We start from the raw sequence: 12524 nt of genomic DNA, 5'->3' as shown, positions 1-12524 counted from the left end.
TTGAAGTCACTACTCCTCAGTCTTATTAGAATATAAACAAGTAATTTCATCAGATTGAGTAATCATTGAGATTACATTCATAAAGTCATTCATATGGCTTTACATTCAAGACTGAATGTAAAGCCATAAAAATGTAAAGCTTTATGATGCTTTTCTTCCACACATAGGTTTTTCACAGAAAGGGTGCTTGGTGACTAAATGTGTCTGTATTTTACAGAATTAACCAACCCATAAATTAATTCAGATTAATTATGTATCACTAAAACAATGTTAAAGGCTAAAAGGCTATTTAATTTCCTATAATCCGAGCGTTCCAACATCCACTATAAGCTGAAAAAAATAACACTTGGCATCTGATACTATCACAGGAACAAAATGTACAGAAAATGAAGCATGTATGGATAAGAGCTGTTGCTCCTTAGCTGAATTTGAACCTGTCTTCTTGGAGGACATTTCTTGAATTGGTGGTCTGTAAAACATAGTTCTCTGTCCTGTTACAGTTCTCTATCCTGTTGTGCAAAACCCAGCAAAACTGAACATGTACCTAAATTTCATGAAGGTCTCTGCTGTGGTATAGCAAAACTGAACAGGTTTTAATATCCATTGAGGCAGCTCTTTCCCTGGTTGATGCACATACACTCACACTCATACTGGTAGGACAGATACAAGCAATGAGGGGATGTTAGTGGAAATCTAAGGGTCTTATTTACTGAGTTAATTTACTTGTAAATCTTCTCAAGCAATCAGATACACAAAACACACATTATCCCTCTCACAGTCCTTGTACAAGTGAAATTAAAATATTATAGTTAACTAAAGAGTTTGAACCTTAACTTTTTCATCTATCAATACTGAATTGGCTCTCTCAGAAACTGAAGGAGCATCTTACCTGAATTGGGTATTGTGTCAGTCTCATGGACCCAACTTGTACTTCTGCAGTTGAAGCCTGCTAAAGAAATACAGATTTTTTTTTCATTGTCATTCTTAAGAAGGCAGCATTTTACATACAAGAATTAAAGGTCAAACAGAACCATGAAAGATGCTAAAAAGCACACTGGTATATGAATAGCAGCCTTAATTTCATTACTATGAAGTGCATCTCACATGATAATCTTTACCAAATTCCTATTTTTTTTTACTTGCCTGTAAGTTAAAAATGCTAGGGTTTAAAAGAAGGAAGTAAGAAACACACACTTTCTTTTCTCTGTTTCCCCAACAGAGTACCTAGGTTACACAGAAGGACTTTTTTTTGCTGGAGACTAGAAAGCTATTTATCTCCAGCCAAAAGTTATTCATTAGAATGTAATATAGAACTTTTTTTAAAGGTCTTGTGACATATTCTAAATAATAATGTTTTAGTGGGATTGATGGTGAAAGAAGTGACTTTTGAGAAAAGGGAACTTTTTTGGGTTGTAGATTGAAAGTTGTTTTCCTGAACCATAGCCTTCAGTTTTCAGGTAAAAATATCACTACCATGTGAGCCATCTTTCAGAAGATATGATAGCACACCATAATTTAAACCTGCTGCAAGAAAGCCAGTACATGTGGGCTGAGGCCGCTTTGTTTGTTGTACTTCTTAGGAACTGGACTACGTTAATACTTTTCGTGTCTTGATACATTTCAGTACACTTCTCCTGTACACCACTGATTTGTTTCACTTCAAACCATTAGCTACAGAAGGTTGTTAAGCAACAGAACAATACATATGCCCTCACGCAGGTGCACATACTTAATGAGAAGAGTCTTTAAACCCTTAAAATGTTCGTGCATATGGAGAATTAGCTGCAAGTTACCAACCTCCAAAAGGGCAGACTCCTTGCTTTCATGACCACCAGTTACCCCAGGTGCCCCAGGTGTAGATGAGTTTAAGCAATCCTGCAAGACATGTAATCTGACCAAAACCCTAATTGTAGGCAGATTCCCAAGGCCATTCCCTGACACATGGGAATGCTGGAGCCTTATTTCTGTGGCATTTTTCTCTGTGGTGCTCATTAGTCTGAGCCTTTTATACAGGCAATACTTAATCCTTTAAAAATGTATTTTTCAAAGGAATGTGTATAAACATTTAAAACAGATGAAGTTCCCGGTATTCTACTCTTTTCTTTAGAGAATACAATGCAGTGTTAAGCATTAACAGCCTGGCCTGCACGTGAGACAATGGCATTATGTATAGCTACAACTGACACTTTGGACTTTCATGCACCAGTGCGCATCGATTCTTCTCAGCCCGACAACCTACGTCAGAAAGTGGTAACGGGCAGTACTCCAAAAGATTAAACTACAAAGCCTGCCACTGTTTTCCAAAGCAAAAACTGCCCCCAATATAAGTGTAGTTAACCTCTCCTTTTCTCACAGAAAAGCTTCACTTCCCACTTGAGCTCCTGTGTAGCTGAATGTAGCTTAGTGCCAGTAAGCATATCTGAACAGAAATGGAAGTTAGCACCCATCATCAACCATGAGTTAAGAGTAAGTTATAGAAACAGTTCTCTGAAAGCTCACAGCTCCTATTCCCCCCAACCAAAAGAGAAAAACAGTACATCCAAACTCCAATGATACTCAATAAAAAACTCTTAAATAAAAATTTTATTATCATACACTTTGATTAAAAAAAAAGTCTCAAAGTGATCTCATTAGACAAATCTGTAAGACTACACAACAGACTTCAGTCAGTCTCAGAGCAAAAGCGTGTTTTTTGACAATACATAGCTCAAATTGTCTCAGAAGGTGTGAATCAAAAGCGTGAGATTCTTCAACAAAAGAAGTCACCAGTACAAAAGAAGAATACAGACACATCCATGTATGTTTGGAAACAGATATTTATTTTATTTTCTACTTACTAATGCCAGGGAAATATCAGGGAACTCACATTGTAAATGAACGCCTTCCACTTTCTACTGCTTCAGAAGATATCCAGAGTTAGTCACTCTGTATTGTCAAAAATGGAATACATGTGTCCAAGACACAGATCAATGCAGGCAAGTCTATCAAGTCCTTTACAGAGATTACTTTATATAGATTAGCCACTTTTCTTATCCTGTTTATTTTAAAACAACAGCAACAAAATAATCCACTCACTCAGACTCTGACTCAAGAGTTTTTCTCCCGGCTGTTTCTGTGTCAGCCCCATGAATGAATAGAAAACACTTGAATAGAAGGACAAAAAAATCAGGGTCTTTCTCTTCCTCCCTTCCTTCCAGATTCAGGGTGCTCCTAACAGCAGGAAAGTTAGGTGAAAATTAGAAAATCAGAGACTCCTGATGTTGGTGAACATGTCCCTGTCCTGCTCAGTGCAGACTTAATGGGGTCAGAACCATGGAGGGATGCAGAATAGGTGCTGTTCTACCTGAAAGATTGCTATGTATTGTCTTTGAGTTCCTAAAATGCTCAACTTCATTACTTATACAATGCACAGAAACAGATGGGACAAATTAAGGTTGGTAATGAACTTGAATATGGGAAGGATAAATAAACCTTCTCATTAGATATAGCAAAAACTATGTCTGATGTCCTCCTTTCTGGTCTTTAAGTTCTGAGTCTTGTTTCACAACCTGAATCAGACCCTTCGATTTATATGCCCAAACTGCTGTAGGTATAAGTGACTGACTCACTTTTCTCTGTCAAACTCAGCTAAAGGAGGCAGCAAAAATAAAGACATGTATGCCTGGCCTTCACAAATGCCCTACAGATCTCTCACTTGCCTGAAGGAACTAATTCCACATTTTCTGAACTCCCAGAAGAATCTGACCATGTGGACATTGCGTATTAGTGATACCATGACCATACCTCTGTTCATTTCCTCGCTTAAGTGAATAGCACATTGCTGATGATTTCCAATTTAAATAAAGCTCTCATTATTTGACTGACTGCCAGGAAGGACTGCTAATAGATCTGCAACCTAAATCAATTAGTGTAGTAGCTCATAACAGACTTTTCTGGTAAAACATGCAGAGACAAGCCTGATTCCAAAGAGGCCAGTGAGAAACCCCTAATTTCAGTGAACGGAGGAACAGACGCTGTATTGAAACCAAAGAAATAACCACCTAGAAATAATAAAAGCATAAAACCAGTGAAAAAAAAAAGTTTGTTTTAACATTTTTAACTGCCCAATATTATTTTCAGTATCATTGTAATCTCCTAAGCATTCTCCCCAGGAATCAGCTATGAAACAAATAATTAGACAAAGCCAATAGCACTTTCTTAGCTCTTATGCTTTTGTGCAAACCAGCGATCACCAATTAGCTTACTATCATAGCAGTGCCATTAAGCAAAACGCATTACTGCTTCATTGAATTTTCACCTTTCTAAGTCACCAGTACAAAAGTCTTTACCCCAATATGGCAGCAAACTTACAGCCCATGCAGTTTATGAATCATCAATAATTACCAATAGACCACTGTAATTAGTGTAGACTAATTAGTACAACAAAATCTTCTTGCATAATTCTGTGCTGCTTCAGAGCTGCAACAGAGCAGCTGCTTCAGAGCAACAACAGCAGCTAGAGCCAACCAAGCAGTGAAGCAAAGGTGTTGGTGAATTCAGCCTCCTGAAAAGGCTCAGGATGGATGCGCCAGTTGAGAAGCAACATACAGATGCCAAGGTCCCTTTGGACACCCTTTTGCCCTGAAGGCTTCCTGCCCTCTTCCCTTTCCCTTTCATTAGTGCACCCCTTCATTCAGCTTTGTAGTGTTTTCAGACATCTGTCTCTTTGGTTTTGCAAGCCAGTAATAGGAATCTCTTTTTGACCCAGCTTTCGCCTCAGCCTTGTTCTCCCCTGGCTGCATCTTTGCCAGGGCTGTTTTGCACTTCCCTCCAGCTCAGTTTCTTCTATACACACTGCTGATGAAGACTGTGGGTCAACCTATTCCTTGACTATTACTATTTTCATGTTTGATTGTACCACTATTTTCAATCTCAAGTCCCTTGGCTTTTTTTTTTTTCCTGGCCAAACTGCAGTCCACAACCACGTATGACTTCAACCCTGGCCTTAGTCTTGCATGAATTCCCTTACAAGACACAGGGCCAAGAGCTGTTGTCCAACACCTTTGGCCTGGAGCTGGTGTCCTGCACTTCTGCCTGCTACAGCACACCAGACAAGGGTGCCCAGCTCCCCTTCCGCTGTTCAGCAAAGCTACACTCCTCTGTTCTTCCCCATTTTTTCTTTGTCTTGTCTTCCTTAATAGAACAATATCACAATCTTTCTTCTCTTTTAGTTTTTTTCACTTCTGGTCCATCCAACTCCACAGTCATTTTTGTATACTTTAACACTCGGCCACTCTTTCTCTGTTTGGAGTCTCTCCCTCTTTCTTTGTCAGCCTCTGACCTGTTTAGCAATTTGTGTTTATAAAGAAGGGGCAGATTTATAGGAGAAAACTGGAGAGCTCTTTTCACCTCTGAGTCTAAAAACCCCTAAATGATAATTTGGCAAAGGCTGAGAGACTAAGTAGGATGAATCACTCCTACAGTACATACTCCTACTGCTGGAGCTTGGTCCTGAGCTAGATGGTTTTGTGGTCTGACCTCCCCAGCTTTTTTAGACATCATCTTTCCCTGCCTCACACATTTGACTGACTCTTTATCCTCTCCACCCACTAGGACAGCTACTGTCCCAGTAACTACAGCAACTCTCTTTCAGGAAAGACGGCTCTCTTCCACCTTGTTGTCAAATTCTGTTGGGTTTTGTAGTTGTTGTTTCTACTTCTTTTCCCTGTCAGATTCTCCTTGCTGTGGTTTCCAGTTGACTTTTACATCTGCTTGCTGAGCTGCTGGTCCCCTTCATTTTCCTCAGCCCCACTAGAGGGCTGCCAACTCACTCTGCTCCATGAGCTGCTCCCCTCTTGCCAGCCGACTGCCACTTTTCCACAGAGTCCAGAGGAGCATTAGATGGTTGGTTAGCTCAACTCTGAAGTTAATGCAAGGTCATGCTATTTTATTTTCTGAAAACAATGATCAAACACACATACTACTTAGAAGAAATAAAGTTTTATCACTGCTGGTTCAGCCACTGCAGTCTTTGCAAGCACTCCTAAAAGAAGTCTGACCTTTGAGATGCATAGGTAAAAAATACACACATGCATTTGGAAGTGGTGGCCTGCTAACAACATTTGTGACAACACACACTGAGGCATTCAGCATAAAAATATTACATCCACAGGCAACGCATGGGACCCCAAATCACCAAAACCTGTAGGTTTGGCAGGGTCAAGGGTAGCATTCACAAACCTGCATCTGGTTCTTTTGCCTCTCAAAACCAAGCAGAATTGGGTTGAGGCCATATCAATACCCCCAGTTAAAGCTATGTCATGCACACAAGAGAATTAGACATTTACAAGGGTGCAGAACAAGTCAAGAGGAAGAAGAGCCCTTCCTTCCATGACGACTTTCACCTCTGGGTGATGAAATTCAGCTCCTGTTGCATACTCTCAACCATGACCTTTGAGCTCCTTTTCTGCAGCGACCTGTGTCTGAAAGGGAGCATTAGACCCTAACTTTCTTTCCCACCTCCTTCTTCCCTACCAATCTTGCCTTCACCTGGAGGGAGAGCACTAATTTAGCAGTGAAGCATTTTAAACCAAGCATGGCTAGGCATAGAATATCTCATATCAGATGAGCCCACTGCAGTCCCTGCATCTCTCCTGTGCTCCTAATACCAGCCTGCCTGGGTTCCTAAGAGGACCTGCCATAGAGATGCCTCTCTCTGCAAACTATGTGTTCTTCAGTGTGAGCCATATGACAAGATTCATATCTTTTTAGAGATAAGATGGTCACCAGTTCTGGAGATAAGCAGAAGCCTTCATAAAAACTTCAAAGTAAGGATCAAATGCTTCAATCAAAAATTGAACTTCTGTGAATTACACAGTTGATAATATAATGAATGGCTAAGTTGGTTGGGTTTTTTTGTGTTTTGTTCTCAAACTTTGCTTCTCCTTTGCACAAACTCCTTTTGTGCAATGCTGAGAAGTTTTGTCTCAGAATCACCTTCAGGAACAGATATTAAGATTTCTTTCTTCCTTCATTCTCATTCCTCTCTATATGGTTTCCTGGCTTGTGTTTCCAATAATAAATTAGAAAAATAAATAGTCAAAACCACAGATCTGTTTCTTCTCTATTTCTCACTCCCTTTTTCGTCCCCAGGAGATGTCATCCATTTTTAAGCAACTAGAGTGAGTAGTGCTCATATAATCTTCCTGTTTCAATTTAAAATCAGTTTCAAGGGAAGAAAAGCAAACTAGGGGGATGCAGGTAAACCTCTGAAAGACATGGGGAAGAGAGAAGGAAACAAAAGGCAGTTAACACCAACAGGTCACAAGTAGTGGATTACCCAAAGGGAAACAAAAATTGAGAAATTAATATCAGTGTCCATTGATACAGATTTTAGATGACTTCAACAAGCAAGCTGACACTTGTAAAATAATCCTATGAGGTTTAAGATAATAAATGTGTATCTGATATAAAATGATAACTGAAGAAAGAATATTATTTTAGGACTTTTTACATTCTGTTCACAGTTTGGTAGCAGCTTCCTTGTGAATACATTATCATAATAGGACAATAGAACAAACAAGCAGAAAAGACACTAGCTCAGCCATTATGGTGCTACATTTGGCATACAAACTACCATTGTTGAGCAGTCCTCAATTCTGCTCACAGCAGCAGCTACTCTGAGACCTTTCAAGGCTGCAAAAGACTCAGAAACTCTCTATCCATAGAGGGTAGTCCACATCCCATTTATTCCTATAATTTGCAGATTAGGGCATTCAACAGCATCTGGAAGCAGTCATGCAGTTTGTACACACAATTTCTCACCATGCAGATTTTTCTTACATGGATACAAGGATCATGATCTACTATTAGGATCACTACCAAAATTCTTGGTATCAACATAGAATAAATTTGGTATTCGAGATACAGTTGGTTGAACACATTGGGGTAGGATGATCCTTAATAAAATCCAAAAAGGAGATTTCTAAACACATCCCCATTTCTAAAAAAACCTGTGAGGAACAATCAAAAGAATCAGTCAAACCACGTAATCTTGGTCCAACATCCTGTCTTCACAAGTGGCCAAAAGCAGATGCAAAACTGGAAAATGCAAAAGCAGGACAAACACAGGGTGACATTGTCCCTTACACCCCTTAACCTTGTTGTTTATAGCTTGTCTTAGCTTATGCTTTTCTGCTCACAAAGCAGCAGGACATGTAAATTAAGATCATCCTTTTCTTCACTGGCCATGTAGAGTGTCTCAAAACTCACAGCACTGGGTAGTCTCCTCCCCTTCCCCCAGATATTGGGAGCATGAATCAGAAGAAGGGTTTTGGTAAGGGCTTGAGATGTTCACTGAAACTCCAATGAATAAAGAATCACAAAACTTTTGTCGTGAAGGGACCCCTGAAGGCAATCTAGTCCCTTCAAGTGGTGCTGTTGCAATGCATGATTAGGTCAGCCATGGCTTTACCTATCCCTTGTCATCATGGCTGCTGCTCAGCAATCACATTCCAGCCTGTACTGATAATACAGGAAGTAAAATCCATTTTTTGGACAAGTGCTTTAATTTCCAAACTACTATGTTAGATTTTTGGAAGGAAAAACAACTATAGAATGCATCAAGCTTATTTTGTATACTTTTGACTTTATCAACAGAAGTTTCTCTAAGAGTATACTTATTTTGTTAGCGCACAAATTTCACTTCACTGAATATGCTTGGCAAGTAAGTTATGTTAATGCCCTTGCAATGTGAAGAGGTGAAGGGAAAACAAACTTTTACAAACATCTGTCAAATGAACAGAGTATGTCCAGACTTATGGATCTTGGCATGGTGAGATTTCTTTCTGTAAATCCATCTGTCATTACTGTTCATTCTCAACTTCGCAGAAGCATGAGTCACACACATTACTGGGGAATCCGATCAAATTTCTTTACCTTGGGGAAAAGCACACCAACTGAGACTGAGCTGTTTAAAAATACATGCACTGGTGCCTGGGAGAGAGCAAAATCCAAGATTATAGATACAGAGAGATATAGAAGTTAATTGTATTTTCATCTTTGTATGTTGAGGTAGTCAAAAAAGCAACCAGTTTGAGGATAGGAACAAAGATCCAAACAAAAAACCTTATACTACCATGTAAATTTATGGTGAACCAACACTTTCAATGTTGTACATAATCTTTTGCTTTCCTTGAGATAAATTAATGAAAACTAGAAAAATTTAAGCAACAGGAATAATAATGAAATTTCAAGATATCTTAGGCTGCTTCCTCTAGGAAGAGAGCTTCCTAAGGAACTGAACAGGTATCTATGAAATCAGGAGCAGCTAGAGCAGAATGAAGAATGACTCACCAAGAGCATTCCCAATACGAGAAATTTGATGCTTGCACTTAGAGCAGGCCACTGGAAGGGGCATTGTTAAAAGAGCAGTTGAACAAAACTTACCAAAGGTAGGCCCCTGTACTGCTGCAGAAGACATCAGTAGGGACATAAACTCAACTGGCAGGCCCTTCAGTTATAAGCTAAGAGAGGCCCAGGGAGTGATCCCTCTCCATCTGCCCTCTTTTCTCTCTGTTGCCTGAGGCTCCTTACACTTGCCCAAGACAAGATAACAGGCAGTCAGGCTTATGGTTTAATACAGTAGATCAATTCTTGGGCATGGCTATTAAAAATGATACAAAAACACCAATAAGTGAGTTTTGATACTGGATATTTCAGGTAATACAATCATAGAAATATGAACAGAAACAGCTAGAACATAATTTGCAGGAAGAGATTAGCTAAATAGTCATAATAGTCTTCCATCACCTCTTGGCCTAGGTAAATACTCATAACTTGTGACTCATACTGCTAGTCTGCAATCAAAGAATCATTTTAAAGTGCAAAATTTACTTTGCCTTCCAAACACTGATTAAGAAAAAGCATCTGGAGGTTATCTGCATACACCTGAATTACCTCCTCAATTAACGTTACTCTTCCAGTAGTAGATAGCCTGAAAAATGTAGTTGTCTTGGCTTCCACTGTTTAGAATAAACTAGCATTTTACTGAAACTAAACAAAATCACTAAGATCATGCACCTCAACAGTCTGAGAGCAGTCAGAAGCAGCACCTGAAATCCTTGGTGTGCAAGTACACATGTAGGTAATTGTGGACTCTATTACAAATGTTAAAAGGGAAAAAAAACATTCGACTCAAGGCATGTGCTGTGGTGTCATGGTTGGACACTGGCCAAATGCCAGGCACCCACAAAAACCTCTCACTCACCCTTCCCTGCTACAGCTGGACAGAAAAGAGAAAATTTCATGAAGGCTTCATGAGTTGAGATAAGGACTGGGAGAAAACACTCCAAGAGCAAAATAGTCTAAAATTAAATTTATTGAGTTTATTACTAACAGAATTAGAGGAGGATAATAAGAAGTAAAACCAAGCCCTTAAAGAGCACCTTTTTCCCCCAACCCCTCCCTCCTTGGAGCACAGGGAGACAGGGCGTGGGGATTTTGGTCAGTTCATCACCCGAGGTTTTCTTCTGCTGCTCAGGGGGAGGAATCCTGCCCCAGTGAGGCCGTGGGGTCCCTCCCACAGGACACAGCTCTCTGTGAACTTTCCCAGCATGGTTCCAATCTCATGAGCAGCAGTCCTCCCAAACTCCCCTCCCATGGGCAGGCAGTCCTCCCAAAACCACTGTGGGATGGTCACTCTTCCACGGGGTGCAGTCCTCCAAGGACAAGGCTGCTCCAGCCTGGAAGCAGGGCCCTCTCTCTCCATAGAGTCTCCCATTGGACACAGCCTCCTCCAGGCATCCACCTGCTCCAGCATGGGCAGCTGGTGAATCTCTGCATCCCCCATGGATCCCCATGGGCTGCAGGGGCACAGCTGCTTCACCATGGTCTGCACCATGGTCTGCACCATGGCCTGCAGAGGAATCTCAGCTCCAGTGCCTGGAGCACCTCCTGCCCCTCCTTCTGCACTGGCATTGGAGTCTCCTTGTTGTTTCCCTCACACAGTCTCACCTCCTCCTCTTCTCTGGGTAGAAAAAATTGTGCCCACTTTGTTTTGTTTTCTTAAATATGTTATCACAGAGACATTACCAACATCTCTAACTGGTCCAGGCTTGGCCAGCAGCATGTCCATCCTCAGAGCCACCAGGGATTGGTTCTGCCAGACATGGTGGAAGCTTCTCACAGAAGGCACCTCTGTGGCTCCCCTGCTACCAAAAACCAGGCTGTGCAAAACCAACACGTGGTTTTGTTCTACCATTTTTCCAACACTATTCACTGTAGATACTGCTAGCTTCCAACACCAGCCCTAGGCTGCAGTGGTTACCAGGCTGCTTCTTCAGAGATGTATGATGGATGTCACCATCAGAGGGTTGGCTTTCTATTACCCCCTATTACTTCTTGTCTTGGGTGGGCCTTGCTTGAATGAATTTTTTCCTGGTTCAAAGAGGTCTGTTCCTATCTTCTTTTACCAGCTCCTGAAAGCCACCTACATACTATCTCAGCCTAAAACCTCTATAAAACATTATATTCCTCTTGCTGGAACAAAGAAGAAAAAAAGCCAAAAAAAACCCAACAAAACCCTGAACAAGCATGTTCTGATGAGAGTGAGTCATTTATTGAAGTTTTCTGAATTGTCTTGCAGTTAGGAAAAAAAAAAACAAACTCAGCATTGAACTTTGATCTACATTTTACAAAAAAACCAAAATAAACTCCAGTAAAGAACAGGGCATTGTGCATAAAGGACAGATACATGTCCTTTGAAAACATAATGTTCTCTCCTCCCTGGTCCTTCACACTGTCAGACAGCATTTGTTTTGCAGCGCTTCTGTCTTGACTGTTGAGTTTGGGAGCAGGCAGTAGAAAACAACTAGTTTGGCTTCTGATTAAAACTTTAGCATCCACAAGATATGTCTTAGAATTATGCCTAGGAACTCTATTGAAAATATCCCCAAACCTCCACAAAAATACAAAACCCAACAACACTCCAAACTGCAAATTCACAGTACAAACATCAATAAAAATTAAACCTTCCCAAGTTTATAGGATAACAGACATCTATGGACACTTTCCCCATTACAGTCTAACATTGACCTTAAAATCCAAAACCAGCACTTAAATATATGTCAAAATTAACTATTTTGCCATTGACCCTTTAGTTAGAAATCCACAAATAGAATTATTCTCAGAGCAGACCCTACCATCTCAAGTATCATGAGTGATGCTGTCTCCTGTAACAAAGCCTCCAGCTTAGCACTGTCTGTTATTGTGAAACTACAAATTATCAACATGAAAGTCTGTGCCATGTCTCACACTAAAAATTGTGCAGATAATGAAAATCAAAGCCAAATTCTCATCAAAATAAACAGCTCCAAGGTTCTTACGCTGACTGAATAATTCATGATCACATTTAATTCAGTTCAAGTTTCTATTCTAGTTTTGACAAAGCCGCTGCAGCAAATCCAGACAGCAGCAGTCATGTCTCAAATACTCCAAGACTGATATCCAGATATCACACTCTGTGATATGCACAGTGCCTTGCCCAC

General features: G+C 40.3%; 1 protein-coding gene across 3 annotated transcripts in view; it reads right to left on the bottom strand.

Moving 5' to 3' along the window:
- PDE8B (phosphodiesterase 8B) overlaps positions 1-12524 on the bottom strand; it is a 69609-nt gene that overhangs the window by 40165 nt on the left and 16920 nt on the right. For 2 of the 3 annotated variants that reach the window (XM_066569314.1, XM_066569316.1), the window contains exon 2: positions 890-949. In XM_066569314.1, coding sequence (XP_066425411.1) covers positions 890-949 — 60 coding nt within the window. The remainder of the gene's footprint in view (positions 1-889; positions 950-12524) is intronic. The other variant, XM_066569315.1, reaches the window with a different exon arrangement.

Source organism: Molothrus aeneus, chromosome Z (assembly GCF_037042795.1).
Source record: "Molothrus aeneus isolate 106 chromosome Z, BPBGC_Maene_1.0, whole genome shotgun sequence".
NCBI lineage: Eukaryota > Metazoa > Chordata > Aves > Passeriformes > Icteridae > Molothrus > Molothrus aeneus.
Note: the sequence above shows the minus strand (reverse complement) of the source record. Positions and strands in the feature narration are given on the sequence as shown.